Raw genomic sequence first — 20,203 nt, 5'->3', positions numbered from 1 at the left:
CTGTCTCCTAGGGCTATTGGGGTTCCCACTGCTGGAAGCACTTTCTCCCAGATTTGCACAAGGTTGGCTCCTTGATGTTCATGTTTCAGCTCAAGTCTTTTTCTCTGCACAGCCTTCCCTGACTACCAAAGTTAAATCAGGCTGTCCCCACCTCCAGGCACTCTCTGTAACATTGCATTTATTTTTTTCATAGACTGCACCACAACCTGAAATTATCTTTATCATTTGTTTACTTGATTATGATCTCCCACTACATGAATGTAAGCACCATGCGAAGAGGAAACTTGTCTTGCTTACCACTGATCCCCTTACTGACTGCTTTAAAGTACTCTGATATATGGGGGGTGTTCAAAAAGTACGTTTTAAAAAATGAGTCATGATTTATTCAATCATTCTACTATTGTTGAACTTTTAGTTGTTTACTCATTTTTTTTACCATAATAAGCCCTGCTCTGAAAAACATTTATATGTAAACTCCTATGTAAATCTTAGTTTATACTCTGATTTTTTCCTTTAGTAATCCTGTAAATGGCATTTCTATATGTGAAATTATGGAGTCAAAGGGGATGAATATATTTAGGGCTCTCAATTGCCAAATTGTTTTCTGAAAAGGCTATTCTAATTTACACCTTTACCAATAGTATATCACAAAGACTATCACACTTTGTCTTCATTACAATTGGGTATTATGTTTTAAAAATTTGTTTGCTTAATTTGATAGGTGAGAATGATTGTTTTAATTTGTAATTTTTCTTTACCTGCTCTTTTTCTAGACAGGGACTTCATCTTAGGTGTACCCTTTTTGGGAGGACTTCTTAAAGGATGACCAAATAAAATATATTGACTCAATCTGGCCTTTGTCTGGAGTTTTGTTTAATTTTTTTTATCAGTGTTTCTGTACGATGGTGTCACAGCACGCACGCTGCTACAACAGAGGTCACTTGGGGAGGAGGACACAAATAATGTGTTACTAACAACAGACCTCTGAAATTTGAGAACTATTTACTTTATATAAATTAGAGCACATGCAAGGTTTTTCTGTAAAAACATGACCTTTCCTGATTTGCTTTCTTGAGAGGGAGGGAAATTAATGATGTAGAACCCATCCACTGGGTAGGGCAGCACTGTCATTAGAAATAGAAATGTGAGCCACAAGTACAATTTTAAATTTTGTAGTAGCCACATTAAAAAGTAAAAGAGGGGGCACAGGAGGTTCAGTGGTAGAATGCTCGCCTTTTATGCGGAAGACCTGGGTTCAATTCCTGTACCATGCACCCCCCCCAAAAATCAAAAGCAACAATAAATAACCAAATAAATAAAAAGTAAAAGAAACAAGTGAAATTAATTTCAATGTTTCAAACCTACATGTACAAAATACAGAGAAGGGGAGGAAACCAATAAAGGGTATCTTAGCCAGCAAGTTACTGCTTAGGCAACTGGAGCCCCATCCTGCTGGGGAACGCTGGGAGACAGAATGATTCCCACCCAGAGGCAAGGGAGCTTTCCTCCAAGTCGCACATCCGGATAGGACTGTGGCAGCTGCACAGCCTGAAGGCCACAGGCATGGAATATCTTATCTTGCAAGCCCAGTTGCTTTTCATAATATTGGCCAGCCTCGGAAAGGCTGTTTCTGGAATCTTCTCGAGTCTCTTACCTCTTTGAACACACCTTCCTTCCCCCCACGATAGTGACTTGATATTTCAAGTATTTTTTCCCAGTATTTTAGCTGGAGTATTTCTCCATCATCTCCTCATCAACCAATTGGTTGATTGCTGACAGCAGGGACTTTGGGTCCAGTGTGCTCCATAGTCAGGAAAAGGTGCTTAGGCAGAGAGAAGCAGAGCAGGAAGCTGCCTTCATCCTAGGCAGGTGCCCAGGGGATATGGGCTGGAAAGTGATAGCTTCAGCTATAATCTTTATATATATATAATATATTATATTACATATAATATATATGTAAATCTAAGTACAGATCCAATCAGCTCTCAGGATCCCAAGGATTTGATGCCAAAGCTCTCACGTATACTATTCATCTTGCTCCTTACGTATTCCCAGCTTCTGGAGCTGGCCTTGGCACATAGAAGATGTTTAAAAAATGGTTGTCGATTGCACGACTTTCCTCTGGGTACCTGCTTTATTCTTTCAGGCTTCTCCAGTAAGTGGCAGCCATGGCTACCAGTAGTTAAAGCTCATATTTGTATAGCTGTATAATCAGAGAGGAAAGTGAGGCTTTACTTTCTAGCTCCAGCAGACAGCTCCAGAGGATGAACACTAGTTGGCCTGGCTTAGGCAGTAAACTTCTCTCTGGCGTAGTCACTTTGGACACACTTTGCCCCTGAGGTTATACGGTGGAGTCTCTTATCCAAAGCGGTTTGATAAAGCAATAGTCCTCATATTTGGAATTGTGGATAACCATGGGAGTATATTTAAATTGTAAATGTCATTTGTGCTGTATGTCTTGGTGGAAAAATGCTTGAGAACCAGCACTGTCTTAGCTGGATCATTAAAAAAATTTTTTTTAAATTGTGAAATATAACATATAGACAAAAAAGCAATAAATTTCCAAGTACATTTTAACAAGTAGTTATGGAACAGACTTTAAAGTTTGGTATGGTTACAGTTCCACAATTTTTCATTTTTTTCTTCTAGCTGCTCCAGAATACTGGAGACCAAAAGAAATGTTAATATAATGGTTCAGCACTCATACCCATTTGTTAATTCCTATCTTCTGTTTTACTCCTCCTCCTCTCTTTTTTTTTCTCGTGATAAATAACATACATACAAAACAATATAGTTCAAAGCACATTGCAACAATTAATTGTAGAACAGATTTCAGAGTTTAGTATGGGTTACAGTTCCACAATTTTAGGTTTTTACTTCTAGCTGCTCAAACGTACCGGAGACTAAAAGAAATATCAATATAATGATTCAGGAATCATACTCATTTGTTAAACCCTACCTTTTCTGTATAACTCCACCATCACCTTTGATCTTTCTCCCATTCGAACATTTTCCATGTCGGAAGGGGCTGTTGATAATATGGGGTAGGGGGATGGAACTAGTTGATGTTCAGGACTTATCTGGTCCAGAGGACCATCTGGATGTTGTAGGTTCTGGAAAGCTTTTCTAGTGCATGGAAACGTTGGAGAATCTTATATAATTCCTTAGATATTCTTTAGGATTGGTAGCGTGCTTAACTGAAGCTTGCATAAGAGTGACCTCCAGAATAGCTTCTCAACTCTATTTGAACTCACCCCTTCTAGTCAGGATGGCATTGTTGATACCACGGTGTCAGGGTCAAGTCATTTTAGCACTGCATTATTAGCTGTTATACCTATTACAGAATTAATGTTTGATGTTTTGACTATTTGAAAGTGACCCTGTAGATCAGGTCATCTAGTAATTTACTGTTTGTAAAGGCTAAGTTTGTACTATGTCACCAAGGTTTGTTTGGGAGTGACTCATCAAGTAAAACAATGTTGAATCTCTTCTCAGATATTCTCTCCTCTTCCCACTAGAGTCAGTTATTATGAAGGGTGTTTTAGTTTGCTAGCTGCCAGAATGCAACACACCAGAGATTGGCTTTCAATAAAAGGGGATTTATTTAGTTAATGTATAGTTCTTCAAAGGAAAGGCAGTTAATTTTCACCTGAGGTTCTTTCTTATGCAGGAAGGCACAGGGTAATCTCTGCTGGTCTTTGGGTTCCAAGAACTTTCCCTGGGGTGATTTCTTTCTGCATCTCCAAAGGCCTGGGCTGAGCTGCAAGTGCTGAGATGAGGTATGCTAAGCCGTTTAGGCTGTGGTACATTAACCTTTCTCATTTAAGCACCAGCCAATTAAACATCATTCGTCGCAGCAGACACACCTCCTAGCCAACTGCAGATGTAATCAGCAACAAATGAGGTTCACATGCCATTGGCTCATGTCCACAGCAATAGAACTAGGGACCTTCACCTGGCCAAATTGACACCTGAACCTAACTACCACAAGGGTTAAAAACTTTGTTGGCAGAACACTTATTTCATACCTTTCAGGTTTCTGAATGGGGTTCTTTGCTAGAGTAATATTCTTACCTCTTTCCCTCTCTGTACTCACCTGCCCCACCTACCCCCTTCTCCCAGCAGTTAGAAGAGGAACTGGGGGTGCTACAGTACACCTTTTCAGCAGGTCTTCATTTTCTAAATCTACTGCCTCCAGAGAGGCTGCATCCTGCTCTGCTCTTTTATCATCCCAGGCCTGTCCCTTCTAGGGGAGGAGTGTGGTTGTCTGCCTCTTGCCAGTGACCAAGTGGGTTAAGTATCTATTTTAGAGGTAAAGTATTAGCAAGCCCACTTGTCCTCAGAGCTAAGCCACACATTTGACCCATCTTTCATGAGTTACAGAGCAATATCTTTATATGTCTGACTCCTGTGTCTGTTTCACAACTGGTTTTGAATTTAGGCAGGGAAAAAATTAGTTTTTAGTTAGGAAATAGTTAAAGAAAGTTGCCTGTTAATGCTGGTTATGGAAGTGGCGCTATCTAAAAGAGAATTAAAGGTTGAATTTGAAGGAGAACTTCTTTCAAATTTTCCATTATAATTTATTACATATTATGGAGAACATTTTACTTTAGAAGGCCATTCATGAATCTGAGTCTCAAACATCTCCACACATGATCACAAGTGTATCATTAGAGTGTCAGAGCATTACAGTATTTGTATTACAGATTAAAATTTTTTAATCTCTGAAGACCCCCAAATTATCAAATTGGTGTGTGCCTTAATGAGTTGTTTACTTCTTATTTGTAAAGAAACATTTACACAGTTATTCAAAGTAGGAACTTTAGAACACTTATTGATGCCTTTATCTCCTTACCTTGTCCTTTCAAACATGAGTTAACAAATATTTAATGAGCACCTACTAAAGTGCTGGGCTTTGTTATTCAGTCTAGAGATAGGACCCAATCCTGTGGCTCTTCCCCCAGAACTGTCTCTTGTTGATGATCTTTTCTCCATTTCCACTATTAGGCCCTGGCTCAGATCCTTATTGCTTTTTGCTGATTTGTTTATGAGAGACTCCACCTGGTCTCCTTTCTCCTCCTTCTAAATCCATCTTTCATACTGATGTTGGCTTTCTCTCTCAAAAAAATATAGAAACCTCTCCTGACTCCTTTGTGTTAAAAGGACACTCTCTTTAGAGTGGCTCACAGTGTCTTCTCACCTGACCACCAAGCTATGCTTCCAGAGTCAACTCCAATAACTTGCTTTCAAGCAACCTATTCTAATCAGACATAATCGTGTCATGTTTTTGTGTCTTGCTTGAGCCTTTCCCTCTACGTGGGCTGTATTTTGAAACTTGGAATCCAGAGGAACATTGTACAGCACACAGGGAAGACTGGGAGGAAGAGGCTGATAAATTATGGTAAAGACCAGTAAATTGCTCACTCCATGCAGTGGCTTCTAGCACCCAGCCCCCACTTTTGCAGTGGGCCACCTTAGGGTCCAGTCCTTTGCTAGCTCCCTGGTGACAGTAAGGGACCTACAAACTCTCTTCCCCGGAACCAGGAATGGGTACTGCTGATCACTAATCACAGTTTTTGATTAATGACTTTGGATCACTGGGGGCCTGGCTCTAAGGTGGCCATTGTTTCAACCTGCCCCAGACAAAGGCCACAGCAGAGGAAATGTAGACACTATGCTCTGGCAGGGCTGCAGGGGACGGGTAGCTGAAGGGCTGCATTTGCTGGGCAGGCCAAGAAAGCTCAGCTTTGGGGAGCCATGGAAGATCTTGGTGCCCCTTCCAAGCCCCTTCCCAAGGCACACTGGAGCAGGTTTGCACCCCTTTAGTGGGTCCCTGACACTGTTTTGGCTGGGAAGGACTGACTTGGGAAAGTCCTGTCTTGGCAACCTTCTTCCCAGAACTTGCCCTCTGGGCAAAAGCAGCTTGAGAAAATGAAAGGGATGTAAAAACCTATAGAGGCAGACAGTCTGGGACAGGCCTGTAAGCAGCAAACACCTTGGAGAGGGAGGTCTGACTCATGGAAATGGGGACAAACAAACTCCTGGGAACCAGGGAACTCTGAAACAACTAATAAACAAAAGTCTAGGACAAGAAAGAGGCTCAGAAAGATAGGGAAAACCTGCTACATTGTATTTGCTTTGGCAAACCTACTAGTTAGGAAGGCTTAAGTTCAAGAAAATCTGTCTTATCTGTCAAGAAACAGACATCTCAGAAAATAAGTCCCAAGTTAACATTTTAAAATATTAAATTGTAGAGGGTGCAACAAGGGTACAAGACAAACAAAGAAACAGGAAATAATGGCCCATCCAAAGGAAGAGGATAAAAATGCAGAAAATATCAATGAAAATGATGAGAATGTAAAAATACCAATAAGCCTTTTAAAAAATCATATTAAAAATGCTCAAGGAGATTGTGCCAGTTTGAAACTGCTATGTACCCCAAAATAGACATGTTTTAATCCTGATCTAATCTTGTGGGGGTAGTCATTTCTTTTAATCTTGAGTCAACATTGTAGGATAGAAACTTTGATTAGATTATCTATATGGAGATGTGACATGCCTACTCATGGGTATGGCCTTTTGATTAGAGTGTGATTCCATCCATACAAGGTAGGTCTTGATTAGTTTACTAGAGTCCTTTAAAAGGGGAAACATTTTAGAGACACCTCAGATGCAGATGCTTGGATGAACAGTATTTCAGAGCTGAAAGAGGCATGGATATTTGGAGTTGCTTGGAGTGCCAACAGAGAGAGCATATGCCTAGGCATAAGCCAAGCAGACCTTGCCATGTGTCTTCCCTGAGATGCTAAGTAAGCCAAAACCCAGAGTTGTGTCCTGGAGGAGCTAAGTGAAAGCCCACAGACACTTAGAGAGGAAACCACTGGCATCAGAAGCTGGAAGCAACAGAACTGGAAACAAGGACCAGGAGACACCAACCATTTGCCTTTCCATGTGATAGCCGTTAGCCCTTCTTGAGTCAAGGTATCTTTTCCTGGATGCCTTAGTTTGGACATTTTCATGGCCTTAGAACTGTAAATTTTAAGTTAAAAAATCCCCAAATCGGGCCATGGTGGCTCAGCAGGCAAGAATGCTTGCCTGCCATGCCAGAGGACCCAGGTTCTATTCCCAGTGCCTGCCCATGTAAAAAAAAAAAAAAAAAAAAAAAAAAAAAACCCAAATCTATTTCAGGTATATTGCATTCTAGCAGCTCCAGCAAATTGGAACAAAATTCTTCAGCTTTGAAGTAGAACTGGTAGCTGAGGATTTGCAGGCCTAGAAAATATAGGGAATTTCAAAGAGAACTGTAAATCAGGTAAAGAGTTGATAATTTTGGTTTATAGATTGAATTATCTGAGAAATAACTAATGCAGAAAGGTAGGGAAATGAACGTACTTAGTTTTGTTACAATATTCGTTTCTCACCGTTTTTCTTTTTGTCATGGAAATTCTCATAAGTAAAATATCAAGAAAATAATATAGTAAACCCAGTCAATATTCATCTTCAAAATTTATCAATGTTTTATTCTTACATGCCTGACTTTTTAAAATTTTATAGTATAATATACATACAAAGCAAAGAAATAAAAAAGCAATAGTTTTCAAAGCACTCTTCAGCAAGTGGTTACAGACAGATCCCAGAGTTTGTCATGGGCTACCATATGATCCTCTTGTATTTTTCCTTCTAGCTTCTCCAGAATATAGGAGGCTAGAGGGCTTAAATATATATATATATTTTTTTACATGGGCGGGCACCAGGAACTGAACCTGGGTCTCCTCATGGCAGGCGAGAACTCTGCCTGCTGAACCACTGTGACCTGCCCTTAAATACTTTTTTATCTTCACAATCAACTTTTTTTTTTTTGTGAACAATAACATATATACAAAAAACTATAAATTTCAAAGCACAGCACCACAATTAGTTGTAGAACATATTTCAGACTTTAACATGGGTTACAATTTCACAGTTTTAGGTTTTTACTTCTAGCTGCTCTAAAATACTGGGAGGCTAAAAGATATCAATTTAATGATTCAGCATCCATATTCATTTATTAAGTTCTATCTTCTATGTATAATTCTGCCATCACCTTTGATCCTTCCATACCTCTCTTTGGGGCTGTTTGAGCTACGGCAATTTTAAATTTTTGATATTGGAAGGGTCTGTCACTAATATGGGGTAGGGAGATGGAACTATTGATGTTCTGGAGAGGCTGGGCTAGGTTTCAGGACTGATCTGGACGAGAATCCATCTGGAGTTTTTAAGTTTTTTGGAAGGTGACTCTAGTGCATAGAACCCTTGTGGAATCTTATATATTGCCCTAGGTGTTCTTTAGGATTGGCTGGAATGGTCCTGGTTGGGGGTTGGCAGATTATGATAGGTAGCAAGGTCTACCTGAAGCTTGCGTAAGAGCAACCTCCAGAATAGTATCTTGACTCTATTTGAACTCTCTCTGCCATTGATACTTTATTAATTATACTTCTTTTCCCCCTTTTGGTCAGGATGTAATTGTTGGTCCCATGGTGCCAGGTCTGGGCTTGTCCCTGGGAGTCATCTCCCATGTCGCCAGGGAGACTTTCACTTCTGGATGTCATGTCCCATAGAGGGGAGAGGGCAATGATTTCACTTGTAGAGTTGAGCTTAGAGAAACTGAGGCCACAACTGAGCAACAACAGAGGTCCTCCAGAAGTAACTCTTTGGCGTGCCAATAGGTAGCTTAAGCTTCTCTGCTACCTCCATAAGCTTCACAAGAGTAAACCTCATGATTGAGGGCATGGCCTATTGATTTGGGTATCCATAAAGTCTGACACAGTATCAGGGGATTCCCTGGTGGAAAGGTTTAATAGTTTCATTGTCTTTCTCCCCTCCCTCAGGGGACTTTGCTGGTACTTTTTGATTATCTGCTTTATATACTCTAGGATGTTTCCAGGCATTACAGTAATCTATATAGGATTAAAGGACCTCTTTCTTATTCTGTGCTTCCTTATTTCAGTTGTTCCAATGAGCTATACAGATAGGTTGAATTAGATTATGCACTACAAAAAATTTCAGTTCCAGATCAAATAAACGTTTCTTCTATTTGGTCTCAAAGGGTAACCCCAACCTGTTCAGCCTTCTTTTTATTTCTAAACATCAGGTTATAAATTAGGTTATATATATATATATATAACAGCCTAACAGCCTCTCAAAATCCAGAAATAATAATCACTACTCCAGACTTAATGTGTCTGCTCTAAAAACTTACAATCTAGGCCCCTGTTTTCTTATAACATTTTCTAAACGTGACCATACCATTGTTTTTTGTTTGTTTGTTTCTGGATTATTTTGTCTCACCAAATGTCCTACATGTTCATTCACATTGTTGCATGCCTCACGACATTAGCAGCACAACCTTCGTTCATAAGTATACACAATCGTTCAACAATCTACTTTTCCCTCAGTGCATCCTTCAACTACCTGCATTCATCGGGCATAATGTAGAGGGCTCAAAGTCCACAGTCCATCAACATTCTCAATTTTAGATAATTTCATTTTCCCCAAGAGACGAAAAACAAATAAACACCACTCACCAAATAGGAAATCTAAACCTCCTATTAACCCTTGTCCCTCACCCCATTATTTACCTCTGCTGTTGCTGTGGTAGTGCTGATGGTTTCTTTTAGAACATAGCTCATAGCATGCAATAGCAGTTTTCCCTCTATACCCTGGACTTAAACACTCTTTATACAAGAATCACATCTCCAAAGTAATTCTTACAAGAAGTCATTCATATTTCTAGTGTGAGTCAGTGGGACATGTAGGTCTATACAACCCCTTTCAATCTTGTTCATCTTCAATATGGTAATATTACTTCTAGACCCACTAGAGAATCACCTTCACTCTTATCTATTCCCTTACATTGGAGTTCAACTTCATTAGCTAATGGTTCACCCACCTCTAGCTTATATGTATCTCTAAGTCCTCTCTATTATGTATTATAAGCCTCTGATTATACCTTTATGCTGGTCATAAAAACATAATCATACAGTATCTATCCTTTTGTGTCTAGCTAATTTCACTCAGCATTATGTCTTCAAGGCTCATCCATCTTGTCATGTGCTTCGGGATGTCATTTTGTCTTACTGCTGCATAATAGTCCATCATATGTATATACCACATTTTGTTGATCCAGTCGTCTGTTGATGGGCCTTGGTTTGTTTCCATCTTTTGGCAATTGTGACTAATGCTGCTATGAACATCAATGTGCAAATGTCTGTTTGTGTCATTGCTTTCAGCTCTTCTGGGTACCAAGTAGTGCTATTGCTGGGTTATAGGGCAACTCAGTATTTAGTTTCCTAAGTGTATTAGTTAGGCTTCTCTAGAGAAACAGAATCAACAGGAAATATTCATAAATGTAAAATTTCTAAATGTGTCTCACGTAACCGTGGGAACATAGAGTCCAAAATCCATAGGGCAGGCTATGAAGCAAATGATTCTGATGGAGGGTCTGGGTGAACCTGTCTCTTCTGAATCCTCCTTAAAAGGCTTCCAGTGATTAGATTAAACCTCACTCATTAAAGAAGACACTCCCCTTGGCTGATTACAAACGGAATCAATTGTGGATGTAGCCGACGTGATCATGACTTAATTCTATGAAATGTCCTCATAGCAAAAGACAGGCCGGCACTTGCCCAACCAGACAAACAGGTACCACCACTTGGCCAAGTTGACACATGAACCTGACCATGACAGTCCACCCTTTGTCAACTTGGCAGCTATACTCATCACCTTAAACCATACGTCATTTCTAAATAGAAAACAATAAGACATATTTTTTTTTTCTCTCCTAACAATACTCAACTGTCCTGCATATAACTGGAAACACATTAAATCTCTCCAGAATAGGGTGCAAGTCCTTGGGTAATATTCATTCTTGAACTTGATATCTTACAAATTAAATAGTATAATGTGAACAAAACAGCATTACAGTCCTCGTTTCTGTAACTGATCACATGGTCATAGTTCATATTTATCACTATCCATTCCATGTTCCCTTTACCCTCAGCAAGCACTTCAGCTGGCCATGGTTCTTTGCCTGGCGGGGTGACCCATACCTTCATTCTTGAAGTTTCAGAGCCATTGGTAGTCCTGCCTGGATTGGGTTGTTGCAGTTTTCCATTGATTTTAATCACAGAGCATTGTAGTACTAAAAGACGCCCTAGGGGATCCCCTATATTCCAGGAAAACTCTTCTTTACCTCCATTATGTATTTGCAGTCCTATTTCCCCCTGACAGTCAGGGTCAATCACCCCAGCCAGTAATGTAATCCCTTTCTTGGCTTGTTGATCCAAGGGCATGAGTAGCCCAAAGTGACCAGGTGGCAGTCTTAGATTCCAGTTCAATGGAATCATTGTTGTTTCTACTGGTGGAAGCACTCCCCCTTTTGGAACTAAAACCTGTAGACCAGCAGAGCTCAGAGTCACAGGGACAGGAAGCAAAAAATTTCCTAGTGGATCACTAGGAGTAATAGTGAGTGGTGCCACTCCTATTTCTACCCCTTGGTTCCTGGACCCATGGATCCTGGCTATGGGAGAAAGAGAACCATACAGAGGATGCTGATTCAGAGTATATACAGCTTCCTGCAGAACATTACCCCAGCCCTTCAAGGTATTGCCACCTAGTTGGCACTGTATTTGAGTTTTCAAAAGGTCATTCTACTGTTCTATCAATCCAGCTGCCTCTGGTTGATGGGGAACATGGTAAGACCAGAGAATTCCAGGAGCACATGCCCATTCCTGCACTTCATTTGCTGTGAAGTGTGTTCCCTGATCAGAAGCAATGCTGTGTGGAATAACATGATGATGGATAAGGCATTTTGAGGAGTTCCCATTTATCTATTTTTTTTTTCTTTTGCTGCTTGTGCTTTGGGTGTAAAGTTAAGGAAGCTATTTCCTATTACTAGGTCTTGAAGATGTTTCCCTACTTTTTCTTCTAGAAGCTTTATGGTGTTAGTTCTTATATTTAGGTGTTTGATCCACTTTGAGTTAATTTTTGTGTAGGGTGTAAGATACAGTTTGTCTTTCATTCTCTTGGCTATTGATATCCAGTTCTTCCATGCCCAGTTATTGAAAAGACTATTTTGCTCCAGTTCAGAGGATTTGGGGGACTTGTCAAAAATCAGTTGACCATAGATTTGGTGGTCTATTTCTGCACTCTCTATTCGATTACATTGGTCAATGCTTCTGCTTTGTGCCAGTACCATGCTGTTTTGACCACTGTGTCTTTATAATAGGTTTCAAAGTCAGGTAGTGTCAATCCCCCCACTTCGTTCTTCTTTTTAAGGATGCTTTTAGCTATTCAGGGTCTCTTTTCCTTCCAGATGAATTTTGTAGTTAGTTTTTCCAAATCTTCAAAGTAGATTGCTGGAATTTTGATTGGTACTGTGTTGAATCTGTAGGTCAGTTTGGGGAGAACTGACATCTTAACTATATCTAGCCTTCCTATTCATGAGCAGGGAATGTATTTCCACCTATTTAGATCTCCTTTGATTTCTTTTAGCATTGTTATGTAGTTTTCCATGTACAAGTCCTTTACATCCCTTGTTAAGTTCATTCCTAAGTATTTGATTCATTTAGTTGCTATTTTGAATCGAATTTTTTCCTTAGCCGACTCCTCAGCTAGGTCATTGCTTGTGTATAGAAATGCTACTGATTTTTGCACATTAGTTTTATATCCCACCACCTTGCTGAATTTGTTTATGGTTCAAATAACTTTGCTGTAGATTTCTCAGGATCTTCCAAGTATAATATCATATCATCTGCAAATGATGAGAGTTTTACTTTTTCCTTTCCAATTTGGATGCCTTTTATTTCTTTGTCCTGTTTGACTGCTCTAGCTAGAACTTTTAGCACAATGTTGAATAATAGTGGTGACAGTGGGCATTCTTGTCTTGTACCCGATCTTAGGGGGAAGGCTTTCAGTCTCTCTCCATTGAGTACAATGCTGGCTATTGGTTTTTCATATATTGCCTTTATCATATTGAGGTAATTACCTTTGATTCCTATCTTTTGGAGTGTTTTTATCAGAAAAAGATGCTGAATTTTGTTGAATGCTTTTACAGCATCAATTGAGACGATCATGTGATTTTTCCCTTTTGATTTGTTAATCTGCTGTATTATATTAATTGATTTTCTTGTGTTGAACCATCCTTGCACTCCTGGTATAAACCTCACTTGGTCATGGTATATAATTCTTTTAATATGCTGTTGAATTCAATTTGCTAATATTTTGTTGAGAATTTTTGCATCATTAGGGAGATCGGCCTGTAGTTTTTGTTTCTTATAGCATGGTATTAAGATGATATTAGCTTCATAAAATGAGTTAGGTAGAGTTCCTTTTTCCTCAAATTTTTGGAAAAGTTTTAACAGGATTGGCATTAATTCTTTCTGGAATGTTTAAAATAAAATTCCCCTGTGAAGCCATTTAGCCCTGGGCTTTTCTTTGAGGGAAGATTTTTGATGACTGATTGAATCCCTTTACTTGTGTTTGGTTTGTTGAGATCTTCTATGTCTTCCTGAGTCAATGTAGCTTGTTTGTGTGTCTCCAGGAATTTGTCCATTTCATCTAAGTTGTTTAGTTTGTTGGTGTATAGTTGTTCATAGTATCCACTTATGATTTCTTTGGGGTTTGTGGTAACACACCTCTTTTCATTTCTGATTTTGTTTATTTGCATCCTCTCTCTTTTTTTCTCTGTCAGTCTTACTAGCGGCCCATCAATTTTTTTTTTCATTCAGTGTTTTAACATAATTACTTTACAATTAGGTAGTATTGTGCTGTCCATTTTTGAGTTTTTGTATTCAGTCCTGTTGCACAATCTGTATCCCTTCAGCTCCAATTACCCATTATCTTACCCTATTTCTAACTCCTGATGGTCTCTGTTACCAATGACATATTCCAAGTTTATTCTCTAATGTCGGTTCACATCAGTGGGACCATACAGTATTTGTCCTTTAGTTTTTGGCTAGTCTCACTCAGCATAATGTTCTCTAGGTCTATCCATGTTATTACATGCTTCATAAGTTTATTCTGTCTTAAAGCTGCATAATATTCCATCATATGTATATACCACAGTTTGTTTAGCCACTCGTCTGTTGATGGACATTTTGGCTGTTTCCATCTCTTTGCAATTGTAAATAATGCTGCTATAAACATTGGTGTGCAAATGTCCGTTTGTGTCTTTGCCCTTAAGTCCTTTGAGTAGATACCTAGCAATGGTATTGCTGGGTTGTATGGCAATTCTATATTCAGCTTTTTGAGGAACCGCCAAACTGCCTTCCACCGTGGTTGCACCATTTGACATTCCCACCAACAGTGGATAAGTGTGCCTCTTTCTCCACATCCTCTCCAGCACTTGTCATTTTTTGTTTTGTTGATAATGGCCATTCTGGTGGGTGTGAGATGATATCTCATTGTAGTTTTGATTTGCATTTCTCTAATGGCGGCCCATCAATTTTATTGATTTTCTCAAAGAACTAACTTCTGGTTTTATTGATTTTCTATTATTTTGTTCTTCCATTCATTTATCTCTGCTTTAATCTTTATTTCTCTTCTCCTATTTGATTTGGGTTTAGTTTGATGTTGCTTCTCAGTTCTCTTCCTCCAGTTTGCTGTTAAGTCCTTGATTGTTGCTCTTTCTTGTTTTTTACTATAGGCATTTAAGGCAATAAATTTACCTCTCAGCACAGCCTTTGCTGCATTTCATAAGTTCTGATAAGTCGTATCCTTATTTTCATTTATCTCCAGATAGCTACTGACTTCTCTAGCAATTTCTTCTTTGACCCACTGGTTGTTTAAGAGTGTGTCATTTACTCTCCATATATTTGTGAATGTTCTCCTTCTTTGGTGGTTATTGAGTTCCAGCTTCATCCCAGTTTGATCAGAGAAAGTGCTTTGAATAATTTCTATATTTTTTACATTTATAAAGACCAGTTTTGTGCCCCAGCATATGATCTATCCTGGAGAATGTTCCATGAGCACTACAGAAGAATGTCTAACCTTGTGCTTTGGGGTGCAATGACCTATATATGTCTGTTAGGTCTAATTCATTTATCAAGTTATTTAGCTTCTCTATTTCCTTTTTGATCTTCTGTCTGGTTGTTCTATGTATAGAGGAGAGTGGTATATTGAAGTCTCCTTCTATTATTGTTGAAACATCTATTGTTCCTTCAGTTTTGCTGATGTCTGTCTCATGTACTTTGGAGCACCTTGATTGGGAGCATAAACATTGGTGAACTGACCCTTTAATTAGTATATAGTATCCTTCTTTGTCTCTTATAATGTCTTTCAAATTTCTTTCAGTAGTCGAAGGCCTTGTGCTTGTGGGATGGTTGTACAGCAGGGAGCAGAGCATGGGTTAGAACACTAAGTATGGTGATTTGTTTCAGGCATGTATGGGCACAGGTTGGGGATGTTAGGCTGATGCTTGTGAAAGTGGGTGCCTGGTGGCCAAGGAGGACGTAGCCGTGCGGGTGCTCCATTCTAGGGGGTGTAACTCTGATGTGTGCTATGCTTGACTTTTAAAAGGTGTTGCATACAATAAGCCTCTGTTTAAAAGCTGTTTTTAGGGGTGTATGAGTGGTTCAGTGGTAGAATGCTCACCTTCCTTGTGAGAGACCAAGGCTTGATTCCAGGACCATGCTCCTCCCCCACACCACCACCACCACCACCACCACCATCACCACCAATCACCATAAAAGCTATTTTTTTCTTTTCATCGGCAGGCACTGGGACTCAAACCCAGGTCTCTGGCATGGCAGGTGAGAACTCTTGACACTGAGCCACCATGACCTGCCCATTAAAGCTGTTTTTAATAAGGCTCTTTTAACTAAGGTACAAGGGTGTCATAACTATCAAAACTTTTGTGTGTGGCCTAGGCATCTGTATTAATCACAGTTCTCCAGTGAAAAGAATCTACAGGATATATATATTTAAATATTATGAGACTGTAGAAATTGGCTAATGCAACTGGGGGGATGGGCAAGTCTGAATTCCATAGGGCAGGCACCAAGGTGGGAACTCCAATGAAGGTTTCCATGAATTTCCCAGGGGAAGACGGATGGCTGAAGTAGAGACAGAAATTCTTTGCTGAAATCACCAGTCCTCTTTTTAAGGTCTTCAGCTGATTGGAAGAGACTTATCTCATTGCTGAAGGCAGTCTCCTTTGTTGCTTGTATATGTAGTCAACCATAGAAACAATCAACTGACTAATATTAAACCTATGAAGTACCCTCATAGCAACAAGCAGACCAGGGCTTGCTTGACCAAACAGCTTGACACCATAACCTAACCAGGCTGACACATGAACTTAACCATCACAGCATCCATTTCACTTGGGTGAAGCTTCAGCACTGATTTTAGTTGGTTAATGAACAGCTTTCCAGCCCTGGAGAATAAACTCCCCCAGAGCTGAAACCCACATATGTGACAAACACCACCCACATCCCTGACCCCAAGCCCACAGCTGATTTCAAATGATCTGCTACCCATCTGCAATGCCCTTGGACTCCTAAGGGTTCATGTTCATTTTAACCAGTCCTTGACTCCCATAGGAAATCTATAACCTCCTTCTCTGCATAGCAATAAAGGCACCAGCCCATTGGTCCCTCTCATTCTGATTGTGTGCTCCCCACCTGCTGAGTGAGTCACTCAAGCTGATCAGGCTTCTGGTCAATCCCTCATGTCACCCCTATCTCTGGGACCTGTGGGTAATAAACTATCTTTTCTCATGCATTAGTGCCTCTGTTTCTTATTGAGTTATACCTGACCTCTACTCAGACCTAAATTTAAAATCTAACTTACTAATTTGAAACAAAGGGAAATTATAAGAAATTATAAGAAATAATAATAAAGTGATTTTATAACCACCAGCAACATGTAATCTTTGATCTTTTTTTCATTGAGGGCTGAAGGGAAGAGAAGCTGCTGAGCTGGTAAGGTGGCTACACAAATAATGAAGACTTATGAGTTGGAACACAATTTGTTCATTCATCCCTACAATCATTCAACCCAGTTTTCTGGGTACTTTTCATACGCACTGACCATCCACACATACTAGCTTGAATCCAAATTAGGTTTCATCATTTACTAACTCTTAGGACCTTAGACGAGTTCTCTTCTTGAGCCTCACCTTCACCTGAAAATAGGGATAACAATACCTTCTACAATGGGGTTTTGCAAGAAATTAAAGAGGTAAGGTACCCAGAAATGCATATAACTGGTGTTCTGTAATATGTTCCTTTTGCTGCTGTTATTATAAAGTCTGAGAGAGCAATCAAAGAAATCATAAGATAGTCTCTCTCCCCTCATATACCCCTTTCCCAGTCTAAGAGAGCAGCAAAAACTCCACAGAAGTCCACCAAACAATGCAGCTTGTAATGCCAAAAGCCTGGCCCCCAAGTGACAGCATTCACTCATCCTCCAAAATCATTTGGGTTTTGCTAATCTTCTTTGACTTCCATTTTTTTAGGGCTTTGCAGCTCTACAAAGATATTGTGTGAAACCCTGACTGCACGAGCTCATGTGTTTGGCTCGCAGGTTGGAGAACCTTTCACAGTACACTTGTTTGCTCCTGGTGAGGTCAACGCGCCGCGCCGGGGTGAGGGCTGCTCAAGCTGCAGCTTTCGCCAGATCTTCTTAAAATGCCAGCCTCGGGGGGCGCTTCTGAGAAGCAAGGCAGGGCAGGAGCCGATGCCTCCCGTCGCCACTTTGTGTGTGGGTGCCTTGGCGCTCATCTTTGAACTTCAGTGAAGCTTACGTTCAGGTCTCAACACGTGGGTGCCTCCGCGCCGCCGGACCTCTCCCTCGTGCGGGCTGACTGCACGGGCTCTCCACGCTTTGCTGTTTGCCTAACCGCGTCCATACAGCCACGTCGGCTCCCCCTCGCCTTGCACTGCGCGCAGACCCCAGGCCTCTTAGCCTGTTACCTTAGCTTGCCATCCCTTCCAGCTGCACTACCAGGTGGCCCGTGGGCCGCGCTCGGCCACTGCACGAGGCTCCCGGGCCCCAGGCGCGTGGGGGGCACTCTCGGAGGCCGCGAGGGCTGGGAGGCGGGGACGGGGCGTGCCGCCGGCGGCCAGCTTCCGGAAGCGGGTGTTTCTTTGACTGCTGCGGAGCAGACTCGGTATTCCAGCGAATCACCCGAGGCCACCAGGAGCAGCGGGAGCGGCGGGAGCCGCAAGTGTCGCGGGAGCAACGCGACCCCGGCCTGTACCCGCCCTTCCTTACCGGCGAGATGCTGCCGGTGTACCCGGACGTGAAACCCAACCCTCTGCAGAACGCGAACCTCTGCTCGCGCGTGTTCTTCTGGTGAGCAGCCCCGCCGCCGCACTCCGCCGGAGCTGGTCACCCTCCCGCCGCTCGTGCCGGTGGGCACGACCTGTCCCATCCTGCCCTGGCAGTCCGTTTCTCCCCTCCCTTCTTCCCCCCCCCACCGCCGCTCCGCCATCCGCGACCGCGGAGGCTCTCTCCCGGGGCTCTAGCCTCCTGTTCTGCGTTTCTTTTGGTGGTGGGTGGGCCTGGGTCCGAGCGTCGCGAGCGGTTTCCGCCCGTGTCCTTGGATCCACGCCGGGGCTTCCTGCCGCGGGTGGGGCCGCCCGTCGCGCCTTCGTCGCCGGCCGCGGGGCGCCTGCTTGCGCCCTGGTGTGCGGCGCGGGCGGGAGAGGAGCCCGTGGGCTGGGCGCTGGACCCAGGAACTGACGCGGAGCCGCGGGACCTGGGAGGGCGCAGGGCACGTGCGGGTCTCCCCCTCTCTCCGCGGTACCTCTCAGTCCCGCCGGTCCTCAGTGTCCGGGAGCAAGAGCTGCAGGACGCGGAAAACCCAGGCTGCCTGAAGGTAGATTGCCTTCCCAGGTGGAGAAAGTACTGGAATCCCCAAACTCTCATCCCTAGCTGGCTTCCCACCTACCACTCAGGGATTCGCAGTTCTGCGCTAGATTTGCACTTTTTTTTTTTCTCTTTTTTTGAATAAGCATTTTATGAACAGCTTCCTTCATCTGATCCAGAGTCTAATTAGTGCCCGGGACCAGCACCATCTCCCAATAGTGTCCCCACCCCTTCCGATAGTCCTTAGGTGACAGCTGCGTTCCAACTCTACGGAGCTCCCGCTGTGTGTCTGTCTCTCTGTTCTCGAGTTTCTCTTGGTATCCGTGTGTGTGTGTGTGTGTGTGTGTGTGTGTGTCCTTCTCTCTCTTGTGTCCGTGTGTATCTCATTGTGGGTTTGAGTCTGTGTTGTACCATGGTACCTAGTTGTGGCAAATTTCACGTGGGTAAAACGGCACTTTATTTTTAATATAATGAATAGGAACATTAATCTCTAGAAAGATCCGCTTCCACATTTTGCTTTCAACTGTGAGACCATAGCCAAGACTGGAGTATGTCTTTGGCTAGTCTCTTTCCCTATTGCTAAAATTTTCACTTCCACTTTTGCTACTTTTGAGAACAACTTTGGAGATGGGGGATCCCTGTAACCTTGTAGTAGTACAGGTCTTGCCCGGATCTCTAGGTCTCAGGGGAGGATCTGTGATTTTGATGTCAGTGGTCCTGTCAGGGAGTCAGGAAGGGTGGCTGAGCTGGGAGGGACCTAGAGCTATGTTTCTTATGTGAGTAAACAAGCAGGTGAGGAAATGGGGTCTGAGGACTGAACTTGCCTAAGTACAGGTTTGTAGCTAGAAGCTGTGAGTACTAACTACGTAGACTTGAACCTTTGGGCATTAATCGCCGGTGGATGATTATTAGACATTTTTGTTTCCTGATCTCTGCCCTTTCGTCTTTTCCACATATTCTGATGACTAATGTTTCCTTCTTTTTTTAAATGGGAAAACCTACAGGATCCCAAGGGGTTGAGTGCGCCCACTATTGTTTTAATTGTAGTTTATTCGCAATTCTCTTGGCCCTTCTCTTGAGGCAGGGGAGCAGAGGAGGAAGGAATATGGGTGTGGTGCCCATAAATAAGAACCTGAAGGCAGGCAGGCAGGCGTTCTCATTAAATTCAGGTTGGGCCCTGGACTCTTGTAGCACTGTCTAAGTGTGGATTTTCAAAATGTAGTTGCAGGGCAGGAACTGAAGCAATGAAGGACAGGGGAAGGTGATGACTAGGGTAGGTGTCCAGCTAGAGGGGAAGGAACTAATTACTCTGTTTTACACATGAAGGCACTGAAGCCCAGAGAGTTTGAAT

General features: G+C 41.9%; 1 protein-coding gene across 1 annotated transcript in view; it reads left to right on the top strand.

Annotated features, from left to right (window-relative positions):
• Nucleotides 1-18,109: 18,109 nt before the first annotated feature.
• Nucleotides 18,110-20,203, top strand: part of ABCC4 (ATP binding cassette subfamily C member 4 (PEL blood group)) — a 315,245-nt gene continuing 313,151 nt past the window's right edge. Inside the window, exon 1 of the mRNA XM_077158537.1 lies at nt 18,110-18,336. Coding sequence (XP_077014652.1) covers nt 18,263-18,336 — 74 coding nt within the window. The 5' untranslated portion in view covers nt 18,110-18,262. The remainder of the gene's footprint in view (nt 18,337-20,203) is intronic.

The sequence above is a fragment of the Tamandua tetradactyla genome, chromosome 4 (genome assembly GCF_023851605.1).
Source record: "Tamandua tetradactyla isolate mTamTet1 chromosome 4, mTamTet1.pri, whole genome shotgun sequence".
NCBI classification, from domain to species: Eukaryota; Metazoa; Chordata; class Mammalia; order Pilosa; family Myrmecophagidae; genus Tamandua; species Tamandua tetradactyla.
Note: the sequence above shows the minus strand (reverse complement) of the source record. Positions and strands in the feature narration are given on the sequence as shown.